Raw genomic sequence first — 22,380 nt, 5'->3', positions numbered from 1 at the left:
TAGTAAATGCTGTAGACATGTTCTTTGATAAATCTTTACAATCATTCCCTGAAAGAACCAAGCAGGCCTGCCTTGTTGCACGATCAACATTTTCTTCAAAACTTGCCATTTTCAGCGTGTGGCTTGCTAGCTCGAAGTTTGTTGTTGTTTCCCAAGTTTGAGAATGGCAACACACACAGAAGGTGAGGGACGTCAAGCAGTTATCCTGGAAATGTACTTGTACTTGATCCAGACTGATCCAGTAAAGACTTGTCTAATGATATACGGAGATAGGAGTCAGGCCATTATTTCAGTGTAAGGTTTATTACCATCACAACATACAATTCCACAGGTAGATATGGTAGATAAATATTGGTATGTTAAAAAAACTTTCCTTCACATTGTACTTTGAGTGTTCACATTAAAATGACGGGAACCAGGTAAAGCTAAGGCAAGTTAAGGCAAGTTGCAATATACTGTAAAACTGACTACAGTGTTATTATACACAAACATGATGGATAATCACACACAGAGCAACATCTGGTAGAATTCTTTCTAAGGAAACTTTTAGCTTTGCATTCTGAAAATAAAGAGTTTTATGAATGGTAACTTGTTCGTTTTCAAAATCAAGGAAGCATTATTTGCGTTTTATCTAGTGATTAAAATAACCTTTTAGCAATGTCCTTGTAGATTTTACTTTTTGGAAATCTACATCATTAATTAATTGGTACGGAATAAATTACTTCATCTTTTCAACAATAATTACACATTTTTCAGTCAAATGTGACCAAAACACATGGGGAATTATAATAATTTGCCCTTTGCAAAATATCAAGGCCAATTTCAACATCATTCCCTTTAAAAAACATCGCACAGTACCCTTCCTTCATGTAAGCCATGTGAGGTTCATTTTGTCTGACAACACTTTTCACATACTTTTCATCCTATGACAAGCTATAGGAATAATACACACACAATATTTACATTATCACGCAATAACCATGACCTGACATTCTGTACCTCCACATGCTTTGGTCAGTGTCTTAAAACGCACTAGTGTTAGAACAGTCTGTGTAATCTGACAGTTTTGTAACTTCAATATACATATGCTTGTTAATTACAGCACTGTATTTGCTGTTAATGTATTTAAACCCTGCTGCATATATCACCACAGTTTAGACATCTAAGAGCAAGGCAGAAGTGTGAATTTATATTATTTTAAGTTGAAAAAAAAGTAATACTGATAATGCTACAGTTGCTAATTGTCTATTCATAGTTTTAAAAATATCAAAGCATTTTTGCAGTAGTACAAAATAAACAAGATAGTTTAAGATACAGGAAGGTAACACACTTTTCATATAGTTAAAGGCTCTCAGTTCATACTTTATGAGTAAAAAGTAATAGGATAGGAAGTGATGTTGCCCCTCATTGCTCAAGAACGACAATATCAGCCACTCCGTGCACTTGCGTGAGCTGTTTACAGTCGAGAGATGCCACCAGCTTTCTGGGTCCGGGCTGGGTGGGGATGAAGTGCTCTGTCAGTGTCACTGTAGAGTGGCCGCCTACATCACTGAAAGGGAAAAAGGAGTAGTGGAGTATTAGTATAGAGAAGAAATTGTTGGGGTAATGTGTGGGTGAAAGAGATAAGGAGTCAAAAGAGAAGCAGATATTCAATGTTTTTACCCAACAACCACTTCATGGCCCTTCTGCAGACCCAGGCCCTCCACTCTGAACACCACTCCCTTTAGCATACGTGGCAGGGGGTTGGTGAAGGTAATCTTTGCTGCCATCTCCTTACCAACAAAAGCATCTCCCAAAGGCTGCCAGAGGGTAATTCAAAATGAGTCAGGAGGCGTGAACAAAACATTTGCCTATAATTTTCCTTTGTTCCAGAGTGAATAATGTTCTATACTAGAAGCAATCCTAAAAGTCTACAGAAAATCAAAAACCTACCGTGATTTTGAGGTCAGGTGTGCGGAGCCTGAAGGAGGTCTGGTTGGCTAATACTTGCTGGGTCTCACTGACTCTTCCAGACAGGGTCAGCATCAGAGCTGCCTGATCCACCAGCTGGTTTTGGTACTGTTGGTAGGGCAGCACCCACTCAATGGTCTTTTCTGTGTGGTGAAGAGGTACAGAAAAGGGTCTGGGCTCAGCATTCACCATTTTCACTATGCAAGTTTTACTGTCTTTTGTATTATTAGCTTATTAGCTTCGCATAAAGACTGGAAACGGGGAAACAGCAAGCCTGGCTCTCTCCAAAGGTAACAAAATTCCCCTACTGGCACTTTCAAAGCTCACTAATTAACATAACTTCTTTGTTAAATCCACAGTTGCTTATTAGCAAAGCTCCCCTGGCTGTTCCAGTGCATTCAATTGCATTAAAGCAAGAATACTGTATTCACTTCTGAAACAAGAGACAACACATTCTTCCCCTTACAAATGAAAAGTCATGGGCAATAAAACATAACCAAATTCAATATTGTCAGGGGTTTTGCTGCTGCAGCTGTTTTGGGTCTTGTATGATGTGTTGCTCATGGTGGCTACTGTGAGCAAACTTTAGATAGACACTGATATGTAACACCCAGTTGTGGCCACAGTGGTCGCTGTTCAACAAGATACATAAGCTTGTTTTAACCCTGAATTAACACATTTTTAGGCCACTTGGGGGCAACAGAAACAAGCAGTAAACACCACACTGAGCTACTATCGCCTTTTGCGTTGCTATGACAAAGTTAGCAAACAGTTGCTTAATAGATACGGAATAGCATTAGCATTAATCACTCTCCTTTTAGCTCTGGTTTGGTCTCCACCCACTCCTATGGAATAATAACCAGCTAGTTGTTAACTTTGTCTGTCTGCTGTTTGATTATTGACTGATATTGTACATTATTTTTTTAAAGCTTTTTTTGCTACAAAATATCAACCTGCTGCTGATGAGAGCAGTGAGAGTGAATCAAAACAGTAAAGTTGCAGGCCTTTAAACCAAAACAATGACTTGAAAGACGCTTCTGTAGAGCTGAGGGAACCTGCAAAGTTGAAGTTTGTCACCGGGAGCGACCTCTTTTACATACATGTGGCCATTTAAGTCATTGTAAGTTTATCTTATGAACCCTCTTGGACCCTCAGGTTTTCTGGCAGTGGTCTTTTATGGTCTATTGATTTATGTATTTATATGTAGTTTGTTTTAGTTAGTTAGTTGTTTTTATTCTACTTATTTATGTATCTGTATTTTATGGATTGTTTTTAACAATCTACAGTTTATGTGCCACTGTTTAGAGCTTTAATTTATTTATATATTTAAGTATCTTTTGGTTTTTAAGTGTCATGCCTCTGGTGTTTTCTCAGCTGGGTTCAGCTCGGTTCCTGTTTTTAATGAATTAAATTGTGTGTGTGTGTGTGTGTGTGTGTGTGTGTGTGTGTGTGTGTGTGTGTGTGTGTGTGTGTGTGTGTGTGTGTGTGTGTGTGTGTGTGTGTGTGTGTGTGGGGGAGGTTGTATGAAGCACTTTTATGCTACATTTACATGTACTTTGTATGAAAAGTGCTACATAAATAAAGTCTGATTGGTTTAAAAATATTGATTATAGCAGCTTTAAAGCTTAGTGGAAAGCCTACCTTCATTGGGCAAAAGCTCCACATGCATCTGCTCCTTCTTAATAGTTCCCTTCAGCACACCCGTGTAGTACATGACAGCCACCTGGCTGTGCAGAGTGGTCCTACGAGGCTGTGAGCTCAGGTTCTTCACCAGGATGCTCAGCTGGGCGTCAGCACCCATCCTGGGCCCCTCGCCCTCCATCTTTACCTCCATGCACACATCCTCTGCTATGGCCGAGGAGTAGACATCTGGCTTGCTGCCATAGCGACTGGCAGTCTCCACAGCGATGCGTTCCTCTTCCGAACCTGATACAGATGCAGGAGAATGTAAGTGCACCTCATCCTGTCTGATGTTTTAGGATTTATTGACAGATACAAGAGATATGACACGTATTTTAATATTGTGAAGCGCAGGCGAACAGTTGAGGGGTCAGATGAGGGGAAGCTACAGTGAAATGATCTATGCAGCGAGAAAGTATTGAATCATTACCTTTTAAGATTTCTCCAGGTAGTTTCAAAATAATTCTGTCTGATTCTGGAACATTAATCTGGGGTAGAAATGCAATAAGCAAAGTATAATATGCTTGCCAGTACCTTCTTGGTGTTTGTACAGGTGTGTGATGTCTGCCCGCTCGTCAGAGCCCACTGCTTTAGTACTGATGCAGTGGCCGACAGCTTTCTTCTCACTTTGGATCTGGCGGAAAGTACCGTCCAGGTTCCTCTGCCAGTAGATCTTATCACTGTTGACCTGATAGAAAAATACCAACAAGTACATGAGAAGTTTTCCTTTCATACTGATGATGAAGTTGAACCAAGGTGTGCATCAGTCTTATTTATGTTTAATCTTTGATTCGTACAAGTGGACAGGGTAGATATTCTGCCTTTGTTATTCTGCGTTGAATAACACAAGTGTGTTCTGTTTTTGATCTAGCGAGAGACAGGGATCCAAGAAAGTAGTCCCTATTCGAAAAGAATGCATGCTGCTAGAGAAGCACAAAATGATATATATTAAATCTAAAGGTTTCACAATTCATGCCTGATTATAGTTATTCCAGCTCCAAAGACCACCTTTTTAAACCCTCTATGCCTGCAATTTAGTTTGACAAGCTTGCTCTCACTTCGGTAATGCATCAAAATGAACCTCAAGAGAACTAAAGAACAACGTGCACCTGCCAATTTCTGGCACTTACCTCAGCGAAGACAAATGGCGTGTCGTGTTTGAGGTAGACCTGGCCAGAGCGGATGGCATTGACAGAGGCCGGGCCGCAGCGGAAGGTGCCCTGGCTCGTTTCCTGGGGAGTAGAGTCAACAGCCTGCCAGCCTCCAAGACCAGGGGGCAGGTCTGGTCTCGCCATCCAGCAGTCATTCCACACGTGGAAGTTCCTACATGGGATTATGTTATATTAAGGGCCTATTTAAAGTAATATTAGACATTAAACAGAGTTAGATAGCTTAGCATAAAGGCAGATGGAAATAGGGGGGAAACAGCTACCATGGCTCTGTCCACATTCCTACACACGCTTTTGTACAAGATATAAAGTGAGCTTTAGAGGTGCTGGTGGTCGGATTTTGTTACTTTTGGACAAAGCCAGGCTAGCTAAACTAAGGTAAGCTAACTGTTTCCAGGCTTAGCTTCATATCTAACAGACAAATACAAGAGTGGTATCAATCTTCTCATCTACCTCTCAGCAAGTAAACAATTATGAATATTTCCCAAAACTGAACTGAACTTGAACTATTCCGTAAAGATTACATAGCATATTCTTCATTCAAACTTTTTAGAGGGCATCTTAGTTTCAGATTTGTGTTACTATGTGTTACAATACTATGATATTAAACAGGCATGATGTCTCTGAGGTGTCAAGTTACAGGGGACTGCTTTCGGAGCAGATCTAAATATATGGCGCATTCCTAAGGTATGGATTTAGCAGCAGGCAATTTTCCTTGCATGGTGTCCTGGCCATGTAAAGTTACACATCTTACCACACAGAGTCACTATTGAGGTAGTCGATCAGCTTCATGTTCTCATCGAAATACACATCTGTGGTGAGGGATACATCAGTATCATGAGCTGACTGGAAATTGGTTACACTGCGGGCGGGTATGCCAAGACACCGCAGCACTGGCAACAAAGACAGACAGAGAGATTCATTAAAACTCAATTTACGAGGTCATTTGATAAATTAATTATGTTCCCAGATGCTAAGACTTGAGCATAATGACTTCAGACATTTCTACTACAGTATGATGGCATTTGCATGGTTGCATGGAACTTTATTATCCCGGCTGACTGAAAGCAACACGTGGCTCTATCGGTAACAAAAGTAGGAGGTATGACAGGAATGCCAATGCCAGGTATTTAGGGTGTATATGAGCTACGGCTTGCTATCAGGTGCTAAGGTCAGCTAGCTACCACCCTGCATGCATGCACAATGAATGAAGTATTCTGATATAGAGCAGTAAAGGCTAATGAAAATGGCCTGATAGACTGTAAATCCAATTTACATGAACATTGGGAACTTTGTGGCATTCGCACATGCACATACACACGCACAGCGCGCACATACACACGCACAGCGCGTGCACACACACACACACACACACACACACACACACACACACACACACACACACACACACACACACACACACATATATTCAGAGCAGTCTCTTCACACGCCTCTACCATAAAGTATAGCTTTCCATCCTCTGAGTTCCAACCTGTCTCCACATAAACACATATTCCTCTCACACACACCGTCACATGCTCTCTCTGTTTTAGTGTTGCTCACCTGTTGTAGTGATCCCAGAGAACACCCAACACTGTCCATATGACACAGGCGTTCCGTTGGAGGAGAGGTACTTCCTCAGGATCTCCACGCTGCTGCTCCACGCTGACGGAGAGACTCCATCAGAGTAATCCCCAGACCAGTTCCCCACCAGAACCCCAAAGTCATCCTGAGCGTTTATCTGAAGAGAGGATGGTGACACAGTCAATTACAAATGACTGCTCTCATTCACTAATTAAAATGATAATTTTAACAAGCAGGACATGATTAGAGCCATAGCTACTAATGGAGACACTGGGGTCATGTGCTCTGCATTGTTCCTGAAAACTACAATTTATGTTTTAAACACATGGAGGGTATTTCATAAGCTTTTGGCAGAACGTATATAATTAATATATTTAAATTTGACTACGTGTATGTCCTATACAGTATATTTAACTGCCACAATTTTATTCCTGGCAGTGTGGTGGAGATAGGAACAGCATATCATGTTAATAAACAATATTCACAGAAATAAATTGAAAAGTTAACTGAATAAAATCAAATATAAGCATTGGGGGACTTGGACTCATGTCCTAAGTATTTCTAATATCCAGAGATAGTAGGATGTTAATATAAATCTGAACTTACCATGGCAGATATGACTCTAACCACATTGACAGGATCCCCTCGACCAGATGGCGGCATGTCACTCTTCTCCAGGATAAACAGACATGCTTCCAGGATTCCCTCATGAAACTACAGCCAGAAAAAAAAAAAATGCAGATCCTCAGCAAAGAAAAGTAGTTCATTCAAACGCCAGGGTCCTCACCCACACCAAGACCTGGCAGCACATCACCCCAACCCTCATCCACCTTCACTGGCTCCCATTTAAGTCCTGCATCAAATATAAAATCCTCCTTCTCACCTACAAATCCCTCCATGCCCTGGCCCCACAGTACCTCTCCGACCTCCTCCATCCATATACCCCACCCCGAAACCTGCAGTCCTCAGACCCTGGCCTGCTCTCCATTCCCCACACCAGACTCTGTACCTTTGGACACAGAGCCTTTAGTGTTGCAGCCCCATCCCTCTGGAACACCCTCCGTGCAGATATCCGAAATGCTACATCCCTGGACATTTCAAAAAAAAAAAAAACTCCTGAAACACCACCTGTTTACCACAGCCTACAACCTCCCTTAGCTTAGCCACAGAAATTCTGTAACGTGTCCTTCGGGTTTCATGAAAGGCGCTATATAAATAAAGTAATTATTAGAGCCCGAACACGAAAGTGCTAGGCCCAACGGTGCCTAGCACGAAGTTAAGTTAATCTTTTTTTTGTTATTCAAAAACTGGACTGTGTTCTGGCACAGAACTGGAACATGGTGCGGTTCTTTCAGCACAATGGAAATAAAATTGACAATGGCATCTGGTGGAAGACTGATAAGGCTACTGAAACCTAACTGAAAGCCGCCTTGTGCAACTTTGCATTTGCAAAGCCAAAGAAAAAACTTGACATGAGAATGGACTGGTGCCAATACACATCTTACAACAGGAATGTGATGTTTGCAAAAGATTCATTTTGAGACGCCTGGACCTAACAATATTACTAAAGTAAAATAGAGGTTTTGGGTCGTTATAGTTGGCCGCTGTCTCATTTGTTTTCAGCAAGGTATCCTGTAAGATTCACAATTACAGGATACTAGGTTTATATTCTATGCTTTTCTTATTGTTAACAAATCCTAGGAGAAGCCAACAATGAATTGATCCTGCTGACAAGTATTGCCTGTGTATCTAAGGTCTGATGTACATCGTATTCCCCTGTGTCATAGAAAATCAATCCATGGTGGATTCAGAGCTAAACCTTTGCCTGTGGAGCATGCTGGATGGAAGTCAATTGATGTCCAAAAACTATTAAAAACTCATAAATGTTCAATGTTTCAATCCCAAATTCCAACTTTTATTTATAACCATATACCAAATGTGTGTTATTCTGCAGCTGCAAATAGTCCCCAACAAACAGACACTGTTTACTCCTGTTTGAGAAACATTTAATAAAAACAACAGTGCCCAGCTGATTTAGAAAATGACTTAGTATTTTTTAAGAATAAAACTATATAGTCGTGACACTGTTTTAAAGATTTACATCCTTAATAGGGGACAAATGGGCAGAGTGCCACAGACAGTGATGTAATGATTATTCAAAACCATAAGCGTTCAGCACTATCCAGTCCGTACCTGCCCAAAGTTCCATGTGCGGGCACCTATTTGTTTCTCTGTGCCATAATAAATCCTCCCGATGTCATTCAGAACGTACTCCTTCCTCTCCTCCTCGTCATCCAGGAACACCACGTCCTCTGAAAAGACATGACACCATTATATCACAGTAATCTGGCGTTATATAATACTGACAATATAGCATTGAGGGAACAGTTTTACATTCTGTGTAATCAGTTTTCATTACTTTTACATACAACTACAGTTGATCCTATTAAACTAGCCTTGACAGGAAATACAAGGAAACACTTTCTTTGTAGAAATGTAGGATTTGTTTTAATGATATAGATTATAATCAAGAATTTGGCATCCTCTCTGTTTGTGAATGTTACGAATCCATGCTTTAATCACCTCTTCAGTGACTAAACCCCTTAAGAATGTGAAAGAATCATCAAAGCCAGGAAGTAGTTAGGAAACACAATGACTCCATGGACCTTGCAGTCGGGCCCACATTCATTTGTGGGAGACAGTCTGTTCTGAGTGACATCAGCCCTGCAGACTTGGGTGTGCACCCCTAACATCAACATCACAAATAAGTGTCTTTGTTTTTCCATAGCTCTCACTGTTGCCACCGTAATTATCAGTGGGTGAGGTAAAGGAATGTGACAAAAAGAAAGAAAGAGAGAGAGAGAGAGAGAGAGAGAGAGAGAGAGAGAGAGAGAGAGAGAGAAAGCAGTAAAAGTATCAGAGTATTCAAGATGTACATGAGAAAAAATCTACTGGGAGGAAGAGGTTTCACAATCATGAGGGACGAATGAGAGAAAGAGGGGAAGATATGCTTGGGAGAGAAAGGGGGGAGGGAGTAAGGGAGAGTGGAGCGTAACAGAGTGTCTTGAGATTTTACAGGAGAAAGTCTGAGGCTGAAAGCATCTGGCAGCTGTGATAATTATGGGTTTCACTTCTTCTTACTGAATATTTCTGCAATGTAGGGAAAACAGACAAACAGACACGCGCACACACACACACACACACACACACACACACACACACACACACACACACACACACACACACAGGGTGATATGAAGAAGCAGGAGGACAGAAAACAGAGCAGTGGAGCAATAAGAGTGAGGATCGGGTCAACAGATAAGAAGTTGGAAGCGCAACTGGGTGGGAGAGGCATATAAAGGCAGGAAATACACATGGTGGCAGTAAAAGCGAGGGAGAGGACAGGTTGTCACCAGCTGCAGGATTACTGTGAGCTCGCCCCATGGCGTTTTTATACAGTAATTGTAGGATTTTTAACTTTATGAGCGTGAGGGAGAGATTGGTCTCGGGAAGAAAAGATTGAAAGAGGGAAAAGTAGATTGGGCTTGCTGCCAAAAGCAGGCACGCCATAATGAAAAACAGACATTTGATTTTTTTATCAAACCACAGTTTGTTGCAAATACATTTCTTTTTGTCAAATATCCTGTGCGGATAAATTTGTAGTGCTCAGGAAACTGATCCCAGCAGAATAAACAATGGACCTCATTTCCTAAGGCTTTATTAAGTGAAGAAGAGAATAATAAGTATTCTTAATAAAAATGAAAAAAATAGGACTGCCTTTTTTTTCTTTTTTTTTTATACCAACATAATGGCAAAACAAACCCGGAAAATTTGACCTACTTATAGTAGAACTAGAAACTCTGTGCAACGGATGAATTTAGACATGTATCTGAAGTCTGACTATTAGTTCTAACTAAGCAAAAGTCTATATTTGTGAAACAGGCCCCAGTGCTAAAAGGAAAGTGAATATGACATTCGACAGGTCGCCAGAAACACTTCCCCCAAATGCTAATGTTGCTCTGCTGGGTGTGTAAATAGGCATCAGTTTGCTAATATGTTAGCCATATTAAAGCTGCAGTTAGTAACTTTTATAAAAATAAGTTTTTGTCATATTTGCGGGAAATGTCACTATATCCTGACAGTAGTACATGAGACAGATCATCTGTGAAAAGAATCATGTTCCTCTACCTTCTCCTGGTGCTTAAGTGGTATAACTAAGTGTGTCTTGAATCTTAGCCAGTGGAGTTATATAACTCTCATAGTTACACACAGGGTCACGCTGTAGCTTTTTGATGGACAGGAACACGCTTGTGGATTAAGTTGGCCTTTCTCCACCATGTGTTACATTATATCAGGTCTCCTCTCACATATTAAACATCTACTTTGTGCCAGTACTTGCTATCAGAATACTGATGCTATTCGTAATACAGCAGCTATGTTCTGGGAACACTTTCCCCAGTAATTGGGCCGTATCAGACTAGAAGAATATTGACTTTTTACTTAGAAGTAAGCAAATAATAAGTCATTCTAGAAATGTTATGTAACACTTTCTGTCTTTTCTTCTTACATTTCTCTCCTCTTCTCACCTATGACTCGTCTTCTTTCCTTCCTCTCTTCCACACTCCTACCCTCCTTCTTTGTAAACCCTCTGCCCCCATCCACACCCACTGCCAATCTTACCTTCACACCAAGGGTTGAAGAGCATGACAATGTTCTTGCTGGAGTTGTGAGCAGTTGCCGGCTCATCCTTTGAAGAGCTAGTTGTCACCGTGACCCCATACAGGCCAATCACAGCACTGGCTGGCGAGTTGACGGACAGCTTGATCTTGTTGATGTTCTTCTCTACAATCTTGGCCTCCCAGCGTTCATCCTCCAGGTGATCCACCAGTGGGACGATGATGTGGGTGCCTTTGGACACCATGGGCAGGGGACCTACAGCACACAGGTTATATTTGAGTCATGTTGTAGCAGAATGCTACATTAAAGAATAAATAAAGGAAACAATCCTAATGAACAAAAGCCTGGTGTATTACAATGCATTTATGCTAATGCTTTCAGGTGGTACTGTACAATATGGTCTGTGAATTTATGTGCAAATGTCTACCCATTGAAGGGAATACTTTTTATTTTATTTTCTTATGGATACTTGAATAAGAAGTTTGTTAAATATAAAATTAAAGCCATGACACTGTTGTTTCACTGAGCACAAAGACTGTAAACCGGGGGGAAAACAGCTAGCTAGCTAGCTTATAAATCGCTTACTGGCACCTCTAAAGCTCACTAATTAATGAGTTATATCTCGTTTGTTTAGGCGGTATAAAAGTGGAATTCTAGTGACTTTTCAGACTAGGTGTTTCCCACTGCTATTGTCTTTGTGCTAAGCTAAGCTTAGCTAAACCCAATAAACATATTTCCCAAACTGCCAAGATTAAGGTTAACTGTATGCAACTGATTTGCTGTGAACCACTAGAGCTATTAAAATACCTAGCAAAACATTGTATGTGAAAAATGATGAATGCCTTTCAGGGGGGGGAAACAACACAAATGGATGCTCCAAGGATGACCAAAATGAAAAACACCCAATAGTGTAACAGTTCGTCTGCTACAATATGTTCTAAAGAAAGTGTATGTATATGTGTGTTTATGCACATACATTTGTACATGTTGTGTTTGTGCATTCAACGTATTTTTGAATAACATTTTGCTTTATATGTGCAAGTGAAAATTCAAGTTCTGCAGTTTGACAAAGTGCTTTTCCATTCCTTTGATTTTCAGTTATCCTTGATAATTTTGATTAAAATTCAGATTGCAGAAAAAGGCGGTGGAAGGACTTCATTGCAACATCGGAGTAACCTTGACTATTCACGTCACAGTAATTGGTAGGCTGTTCCCACAGTGGATAACACAAACAAAACAAACTGTTAACCACATATGTCACAGCCCGGCTGTGCATAGCTTGTTTGAGTAAACAAGGTCTGGAGAAGCTCCCACACTGCCCATATGCACACATCTCTGCAGAAAGCCAAAACAATTTGTGATATTTGTTAGCTTGGATGTTCCCTTTTACTTGGCTTGATGTTTTTGCTTAAGGCTAACAAATTCATCCCATCATTAGCCGGATTAAGACTTTTTGGATGCTTTCTTCTAAGCTATTTGCCCTGTGGCAGCCTGCTGGGCTTTAGCTGCATTTGCTGAAGCGATAATAGAGTTCATCTAGAAAGCATTGTTCTCCATCCAACCGCAGCCTGGACTTCCTTTTTTACCTCTGAGGACATGTTCAAAAGGATATCAATGATAAACAAATCTCGGTAACACTTTACTTGAAGGTATCTACATATGAGTGACATGACACTGTCATGAACACATGACACTGCCATGACACAGTCATGACACGTGAACCCTAACCCTAACCCTAACTTGTCATGAAAAAAAACGACACTTACTAAAATAAGCGTCATGTCATAAACGTTTATGACTTGTTTATAATGTTTATGACACATTCATGACAGTGTCATGTCACTCTTATGTAGATACCTTCAAGTAAAGTATAACCCAAATCTCTTTTCTGCTGGATCGGCCTCACCTTTATTGAAAATTACCTTGTAATCTTTTTTCAGCATCCAAGTTGATCAACTAGGTGTCTTAGAAAGCTACAATGATACAAGGCACTGCTTTTAGTGCTGCACTTAGAACCTTTTCCCAGCAAAGGTAATGGGAGCCTGTCAAATGTGGATGGCTCAGATAGTTATGTATGTCAATTCTATTTCTCCTCCACTCTTCCCATGTAATTATGTGAGAGCAAATCACTTCTCTATGGTGATGTAATGGCCATGTATTCCCAAGTGTGTGGTGGTCAGTTGTAGTATGAGGCCTGTAAATACCAGAGTGAGGTATCCTGTGTCCTGCAGCCTGGGAGCTGTAAACACTGTGGGGTGTTGGGTGGAATCCAAAACATGTGGTGTAGTTATGATTAAACTGCTGCTCGATATAAATTTGCATTTTGACCACATTTCCCATGCTTTGCCTCGATTAAGTCGTTCATTCCCCTCAAGTTTCACACAGGCTTGTAGAACGTACTAGTTAAAAGGGGCATTCCACCATTTTTACACATTAAGACCACTTTATTCATCATGGATAGTACTAAACTTGTGAAAGCTGTGTTGTATAACGTCTTCTGTAACTCTAGAGCAGTGGTTCCCAATGCTTTTATTGTATGACGTACAACCACAACCCTGCCAGATGAACTCAAGTACCCCTTCATCAACACCACCTCTTATCTTAATATCTTGGATTGGGCCTTCAAACTTCTAACAGAAAGTCTGTGTTACGAACTTGGGGTTTTAGTTTAAAGAAGTACGCATTTACCAGGCTGGGAGGGTCAAACTAATGCTGTGTTCCAGTTCAATGATCATACTGATGATATTTCTTTATCATCTAAATCATAGATTCTGTTGGAAGGTATGATGACACACGCACAGACACTGTTCATCCATTCCCTACCTGTTCTTAGGTCCAGATGCAGCTTGTCATTGTCAGCATTGAAGGGCCTGTTGAGCTCCAGCTCAATCTGGAAGGTCTGACCTCTGCGGATGATCAGCTCGTCCCCCTGATACAAGTCGGTGTGGTGCTCCTGTCTGTTCTGACCCATCTTGGAGCTCAGCAGGTCCACAGAACACACTGACAACTTTATTTCTGAGAGAGGAATGTTTAACATGAAATTTAAGTACGTGTCTGTGTCACTGCTGCTAGGGATATGTAGGGATCATCATGATGTGCAACATGCAAGAATTGTCAAGTTTAACTAAAGCTAGTCGTTACAATGTAATACCAAAATTGACACCAAAAGTCAGTGAAAATACCTTCTATTTCCTTTGCTTCTCCATTCTCAGGCTTTGGCTTTGCGGGCTGCTGGGGGTTTGACATATTCCACCTTATCTGTAACATCATTTGAGGTGCTGTTCTGGCGCTTACAGCAGCACGGACACATCTTCCTGAACCAACGACGGCAGCCTCCCTCCTCCTGTTTCTTTTCCTCCTCATTGTGAATGGTCAGCTCCACCCTGGTGGGTGGGGCTGCTCCGGGAAAACGCCCCACCTCTGATGTGTCTCTTACTGCTAACCGCTCACCTGGCATTCTAGGAGACATTTCAGAAAAATGCCTTAATGTAGATGTTGGCCCAAACTGGTAAATATAATTTCTCCCCCCAAAGACTTGGGGGCGATTTTTGCCCCCCCCCAGTCACATTTTTTATGGCCATTCCATTTGTGAGATTCCTTGGGGTATTTTTGCCTATTGCCCCTCTTACTTTCTCACACTGATTTCAGGAATAGAATTGCAGATACAAATCATTATATTAATTTGTTACAATCAGATTTACTATGAGTCCCACTTGGGGGTCTCGACCCCAAGGTTGTGAACCACTGCTTTAGCTGTTTCTATCAATGCAAATAGTTTGGGTTTCATTTGACCAGGTTTTGAAATATTCGTCTGGTCCCCAGACCTTGCTGTGAACAGATTTTATTGGAACTACTCTCTACAAAATAAACAGTCATCATAAGTGTCACTGTGTTGTGGTTTATCCAGAGCCATTAGTACATTGTTTCTTGAAAAAGATGCTGCTGTTGAATTTCTAAATGATTGTTTTTAATGATGTGAGTGCCGCAAACAGCAGAAATGTCAGAGAGGGACAAATAAAACCAAATCTTTCTGCAACAACTAGCAGAAGTGAGAAGCCCGACGGTTCAACAATAGTGTGAGTACACTAGACAGACTGTTGAGGTCATGGCAATGTGCTACATTTCTTCCACCATTACATATCTGCACTCTCCTCGGCCGACAGGCTTTCTCAAAGCATTCTGTGGTATTCAGCCTTTCGTCCTTGTCGGCTACACTCCCTGAGCAATCTAACATACCTCCTACTAGCAGCTGGATTCCATCTGCCTCACCCCAGCTGTTGCATAACAATGTAGTTTTTGTGTATGTCTCTGTGTGTGCACATACACTGCACATGTGTCCAGTACTGTAAATCATTCGTGAATAACATTTATCACACTGTCACATTCCCACCCTCATACAGTGCATTAATAATCACAGCGGAATTACACCATTCTGTCACATTAATGATAAGCCGGCCCTTCCTGCCCAGCCGCAGATTTTATAATCGTGTTCACATAGGTTAAACCAAATGTCAACATTAGGAGAGTGAAAGCAAAAAGTGTTTACTAGAATGAAGGAAGAGGGAGGGAGATCATCATCGCCTTCTTCCCCCACTTTTTTTCTTACCATCTGCAACTTCTCTATCCTAACAAAAAAGCCACACAGGGCTGTGGCGCTGCGTGCAAAAATAAATCTTTATCAGCACCATTGGAGTTTTGTTAGCTCTTGTAAAACACCCAGAAACTGTAATGAGCTGCAGTAATGCTCATAGTCAGGAGAAATGCATTGTTTAAGTAAAAACATGCTGTATGAGATGTTCGGTTTATAGGGTGATTATTCTCATTTATACAAATGTCCTTTGCTAAGCCCTGCCCCCCTTAGTTACTGTTGCTACTCACACTTCCCATGCTAGCACAACACCTAGTTCGAGTTTATAATGAGAATAGTGATATTTGGAACGGTAAGCGACCCGGTATAAAAATGGTCAGCTCTTCAATACAAAAAATCAGATGGGGGATGAGCATGCCCTAATTTTAAACTGTATAACTGGGCATTTGTATTGAGAAGTCTCAGCTACTGGGTAAATGAAGATAAATGTTGTCTTAGAAGGATATGGAACAAGAAATAATTGCACCAGTAAGATTAAAGGATTTCCTTCATGACATAATGGTAAAAGACTGAGGCTAACACTAACAAGTTTTGCCAGGGGTTACCCCAAATCTAGTCTATATCCTTGACATTCTACTTCCGGGATTGCTCCGTTGCCGGCGGAAAATCCGCGGGATTTCACTCATTTAGGCCGGATATCCGTTGCCTTGGGCTTCCTTTGTGTTGGCATTTTAAACTCTGGTCGATTTATGAGGACTATGGTTAACCTTTTCTCAGATCTCTGCAGGGTAAATCCAGACAGCTAGCTAGACATCTGTCCAAACTGATGAGTTGCATGACTAAAACAACTTTTAAACGTACACGTTCCACCAAAACAAGTTCCTTCCAAGCCTATTTTGTAGTGGCACCGCAGCTTTTCTCCGATGCTTAGCACCGCCCAAGACGATTGTGATTGGTTTAAAGAAATGCCAATAAACCAGAGCATGTTTTCCTCCCATCCCCGAATGCTATGGAGTAGCCAGACTCTCCTCCAGCGCGCTTTGGAGGAGGGTCTGGCAAAGCGAGGCTACCCCAAATCCAATACAGAGCAGGTGAGAGCCGCTAACATTAGCTAAACTCTTGAAATAGGAGCATATTGGCTCTCACAGTGGACGTTCTATTCAGTTCCAGTCCTGTACAATGATTTTTCTGAAGTAAACTGTAACCCTAAAAAGTAATGTAGTTAGCATATATTATGCTACTTCACTTTGAAGGTAATGCAAGGAAAACTATTGTATAAGCGCTGCTGAAGCTAATGCTTTCTGCTGATGTTGTGCATGTCTTAATGTGTGTCATTATGTTGTCTTTGTTATGCTTTAACATTTTGTTTTGCAAAGTAAAGCTTAAAGTTGAGGCTGAACAGTTGATACTTGGGTGCCACCCGGTGCCATCTGAGGAATGTTACAGTACCTAATTCATCGAGATAAGGAGCAGTGAGTCTTTGATCAAGTGCTGCTACTTTTCAATTGATTTGATGGCTAAATAGTTGCATGGGACAGGCATATCAAACGCAAAGGCTAAGCACACTGGTTTTGGGAAAAAGGCAGTGATAGCGAAGTTATGTGCTGCAGTTCAAAGGGCAAACAGCTGAGGAAGAGGTGGTAGGGAGGGGCGCCTCAGAGGATATCCATGTGTATGTATACAATATGCATGCCTGCGGGTGTGTTTGTGTATGTGTGTGTGTGTGTGTGTGTGTGTATGTGTGCATGCGTATGTGCATGTGCATGTGTGCATGTGATCTATGCTCACTTTTGATTTATGAACCCCTTGACTTCCTGAGTTCATCTGCTGGTCAGATGAGTTTCTCCTCCCTTCAACTGTTTCCTAATCCTCTAAATATTTGACAAAACATTCACAGTCATTGTGACAGACACAATGGATTGAGTCAGCTGTATGTACTTCAATATGATCTCCACCCAAATCTAAAGTCACGGTCACTGACCTATTCTGTGCTGCCTTCCATCTTTAATTTGACTAAAAAAAGTAACCAGTAAATTAAAATGAAAGGAAAAGCATGACAGGATTCAGCACATTTTGGTTTGGTGAGCAATGGATTTAAGTTCATCGTGTAAAATTGAGCTCCCATGCCTTTTGCTCACTCACAGACAATGGGTGACTTAATATTTGTGATAAAAAAAAGCAAGATACAATTATAATTGGTCAAATAATACTGCAAATATGAATTATTTTCAAATGTAACAACCGATCAAAAGCTTTTCTGGCTGTTTTGTTAGTTCTTTGTGTCTTCCCAGGCTTTAATTAAGGACATTTATCTCACTACTGCACCTTAGGTGGCCTAAAATTACCCAATTAGAGCCACTCAACCCCCTAAACCATGAAAAGCTATTCCTATTTTTTGGCAGCCTTGCTCTTCCCTCACACTTTAATGCACAAACACATAAATGGATTAATAATACAGCCACCAGCCAAGCTTGAAAACAAGTGATTTCTTCTTTCTGGCACCTCTGGTATGCCCACTAGCCTCTGAGATAAGCACTTCGACTTCAAGTCACTGTTTCCAAACAACAACAGCTTTAAATGGCCAGGCTTGTTTGTCTGGTGATATTGGTCCCATGATGTACAATTAATTATTGATTAAAGTGCTCATATTATGCTTTTTGGCTTTTTCCCTTTCCTTTATTGTGTTATATATCTATTTCTTGCACGTTATAGGTTAACAAAGTGAAAAAGCCCAAAGTCCACCCCAAAGGCACTTACCATCTCCAACAGAAAAAAACTGTTCACAAACTGCTCCAAGGGTGAAAAGCGGAGCAGTACAACAAAAATATTGTGTTTTTTGAAAATTAAGCCATGTAAACCTATTCTGATATAACCTCTAAATACAATTATGAACCTGAAAATGAGCATAATATGAGCACTTTAAATAAATAAGTAAATAACTAAATAAATGTCACAGCACAGTAAAAGCCTGGAATACCATCACATGCACTGCACATCCTTCAAGGTCTCAGAGAAGGGAACCAGCTGCAGCTGATGGACCACCAACCAACAAGGCTGAGGGCATGAAAATACCTTAATGGACAAGGCTTCTTTTTTTTTAAAGGTGCAATATGTAACACTGACAGCTAGTGTTTAAAATAGTTACTGCAGTACAAATTCAAAATACTGAAGAGAGTTGTCTCCCCCGCCCCCTCCTCCCCAGACTCAAAGTTAACGTTGGTTGCCAGGCTTATACCGGAGCATCCACAACAAGTTGCTAGACGCTTGTCTCACATAGCCAGATATCACTCAGCACAGTAGCTAACGTTAGATGCTGGCTATATTGACCGTCATAAAAGCCTGTGCTCACAGGGAGCTCTGTACCCAACTGACAGACACACTTTTTCGGCTTAGAATTACGGTAGGAACTGCTAAAACACAACAACCTCGCCGTCCTCTCCACCCGCCGGACAGACACACTTCCTAGGCTTAGAATTATGGTAGGAACCGTTAAAAACAACACGTTACCTTGCTGTCCTCTCCACCCGACTGAACACACTTTATTGGCTTAGAATTCCGGCAACAATCTCAGCCCCCCTTTCTTGGCTTAAAATTACTCACCGTTGTCGGCTACGGCCGCTGAACAGGCTACACGTAATCAGCCGTGGCCCGCAGTTAGTTAGCAGTTAGGCGGGTTAGCATGGTGGCGTTAGCCAGGACGAGTCGGGATCACTTTACTTGCTGTCTCAAATGTTTTTGCGAGTAACCAACTCGGGTACTCTATATAATTCAATGTGAGTACACAAATGTTGAAATTACATAAAATGCCCGTCCCTTGTAGCCGTGATAAATTAGCCTGAAGCTAATGCTTAGCTACCTGTTCAGGAGGAAATTAGCCAACTTGGCGTCCTTTTGGGCTCTAAGCTGTCTCCATCTTTCAAATACATCTCCAATATTTACCCGGGGTTTGTTTGTTGCTTCCATGGCTGTACTAACATTACAGCTGTAGCGCGCTGGGTTTATGTTTTTACAGGTATATCTGGCTACCCGGCCTGGCTGTCAAACTGGGCAGTTGATACCAACACACAGGCCAAAACAGAAACAGACATTCCGTCACGGAAGGAAATCTCAAAAGGAGAAAATACTGGCAATTAGCATTGTTGTCAGAATAGATAGTATTTCAATTTAGCATGTTTCCTTAATATCTGATGACGCACTGGGGTCATTTTTGGATTTATTACAGTAAATATATTACATATTGGACCTTTAAAGCAAGTATAACGTAACGAATTACAATTTTTACACGTTACTGTAACTGAGTAGTTTATTTGTGTACTTTTTGAAGTAGTTTTTTAAATCTGTAATTTTACTTTTACTTAAGTATGTTTTGTTTAAAGTATTGTACTCCGTTACATTTTCAATCACATCCGTTACTGAGTAAAAAAAAACAGTACAAGGAAAAACTCTAATAATAATAATGACGCAAAAACATTTTCAAAACTTCTAATTTTAACATAACAGGTCTCTAACTTGTTTTGCGCCATTGCTTTGGCAAAGTATCTGTCAAACAAACTAAAATCGAAAGCAATATGGCTTTGTTCCCTTATCAAATCGCAAAAGACTGCGATTTAACATAACAAGTATCTGTCAAACAAACAGGCCTATAATAAGTATAAATAAGATATTAAATCAATATAAATGTTATTTTTGGAGGTTAAAAAAGTAACTAAGTACATTTTAAATGAGCTACTTTTTACTTTTGTAGATTTTTATACAAGTAATTTTACTTGTACTTGAGTAAAAGTTCAACAAAGTAACAGTACTTTTACTTAAGTAGAATATTTTTGTACTCTTTTCACCTCTGCCAATTTCTTGGAGGCAAGAAAATACCTTATAAATGGAATAAGACCAGCTTTTATAATGCTATATATTTTTGATATGGTAGAAATGTGCTTAAATGTCTCTTTCCGTCTTTATGGGATGCGAGCTCTCTTTGGAGGATCATCCTATAAACCTCTATCGTACAAGAGACGTTCTCGTCTAAAAGAAAAAACCGTTAGGTCATGCGCGTTTACACTTCACTTAACATCTCTCTTATTATTAGAAAAAAATACTTGGAGTAGGAGTGACTGAAAATCTTACTTTATCTGTGTGGATTCGTCTCTGGATCAGCGATGAATCCTCTGCTTCGTCCTGAGTAATTATCTCACAGCGTCAAACTTTTGCAAAGTTTTTTTTCCTTCACTGGCTCCGTTCTTGAATCAGAATACTTATATGCCTGTCCCGGAATGTCCTGCACGGTACTTTAAGCTGACACACACCCCTTTCCTCGCAGTTCAGCCGACCCCGCCCCACCCTGTATGGACAGAAGTTTCCCACACCCACCAGTCGGTCCTGTTGCGTTGAGCGTGATTTGGGCGTGCTGCGTAGTGCGCACGTGTATGCACGCACGTACATACACACGCACACGCACACACGCACAGACACACACACACACACACACACACACACACACACACACACACACACACACACACACACGAGGGCGATGGAGTCTGGAGCCAAACCTGGCAGCTGTCAGTCAGAGGAGGTCAGAAAGATAAGTATTTAATGTTTGAATTTGTATGGTGAGTCCTTATGCGATGATCACCCAATAAAACCAGTGAAAGGAAAAAAGAAGAGTTAGCAGTGTATCTGTAAATTTCTACCTAGACTTGTGGTAGAAATGTGATGAATGTTTTACTCCATGTAATATGACTTATAGATTCCATTCTTCCAAAGTGCCAGCAACCAATGAGAGCAACCAGTGTGGATGACTAAAGGTATACCAGTAATTTGTGGTTTGGCAAGAGATCATAATGAAGTCATATCTGATACGTAATGATGATGCCTAGGGAAAACTGAAGATACAGTACGTATCTAAACCTGCCTTCCTGTGTCCGTCAGTGTTACAGTAAATGCAGGTACGGGGGGATGGCTTCTGAGGCTCCAGCCCCGAATGTTTTCTCGGGTCGGCAGCGGGCTCCTTTCTAAAGCTAGAGGGAATATATTGGTATTGAATCAAAGACATAGTGTAATGGAATCCAGTGGTACCCATGTCATACTAGCTTGTCAGGAAGGGGGCTAAATAAAGCTCCAAATTTAGGCTATGTTTTTGTAAGGGAAAAACTGGCATGACCATTTTTTAAAGGGGTCCCTTGACCTCTTACCCTAAGATATCTGAATTAAAGTCTCCCCTTTACAGACATTCCCACTTTATGCTAATCCTGTGCAGTTTGGGGCCAAAACCATGCCGTTTTTCTCTTGCAGTACAACGATTCGTAGGTTAGAAGCCTACATTTGTGCCATGACTATTTGTATTTTGAAAAATGCAGACCATTTACCAGTCTTATTCATCTTGCTGGCTTGACACCAATGTGATAAATGACACTGACACATTTGTGGCTTCTGCAGAACAGTGGATGTGAGAGGAAACATAAAGGTGATTTGGGTTCGCTGAGTATCTGAGCATAACCGATGGGATTATGGGCCCTGGCTCTCACATTGTCTGTGGGAAACCAAACAGCTAGCAGCGGGCCAAAGGAAACTTCGTGACTGTGGGAGACATTTTATGGACTGGGGAGAAATGTTCCCTTTGTGTTATATACATTTTACTAACAACAAGTGAAAAACATAATAAAGGAATCAATTGCTGTGGTTCATTGTAAGCAGATCAAATATGAGCACCTACATTACAGTAGGATTGGCCCTGTG

The 22,380-nt window shown here is 40.9% G+C and overlaps 1 protein-coding gene across 1 annotated transcript; it reads right to left on the bottom strand.

Annotated features, from left to right (window-relative positions):
- Positions 1-282: 282 nt before the first annotated feature.
- On the bottom strand, positions 283-20,947 carry tgm1l1 (transglutaminase 1 like 1). The gene is given in 15 exon segments (XM_078264736.1): positions 283-1,549; positions 1,663-1,799; positions 1,933-2,093; positions 3,592-3,876; positions 4,165-4,318; positions 4,761-4,953; positions 5,554-5,692; positions 6,363-6,540; positions 6,990-7,097; positions 8,577-8,695; positions 11,064-11,315; positions 13,884-14,075; positions 14,243-14,289; positions 14,291-14,518; positions 20,770-20,947. Coding segments are annotated over 14 exon segments (2,337 nt in total). The 5' UTR covers position 14,518; positions 20,770-20,947; the 3' UTR covers positions 283-1,404.
- Between the last annotated feature and the right edge of the window lie 1,433 nt (positions 20,948-22,380).

The sequence above is a fragment of the Sander vitreus genome, chromosome 12 (genome assembly GCF_031162955.1).
Source record: "Sander vitreus isolate 19-12246 chromosome 12, sanVit1, whole genome shotgun sequence".
Classification (NCBI taxonomy): Eukaryota; Metazoa; Chordata; class Actinopteri; order Perciformes; family Percidae; genus Sander; species Sander vitreus.
This window is presented reverse-complemented; position numbering and strand designations above follow the sequence as displayed.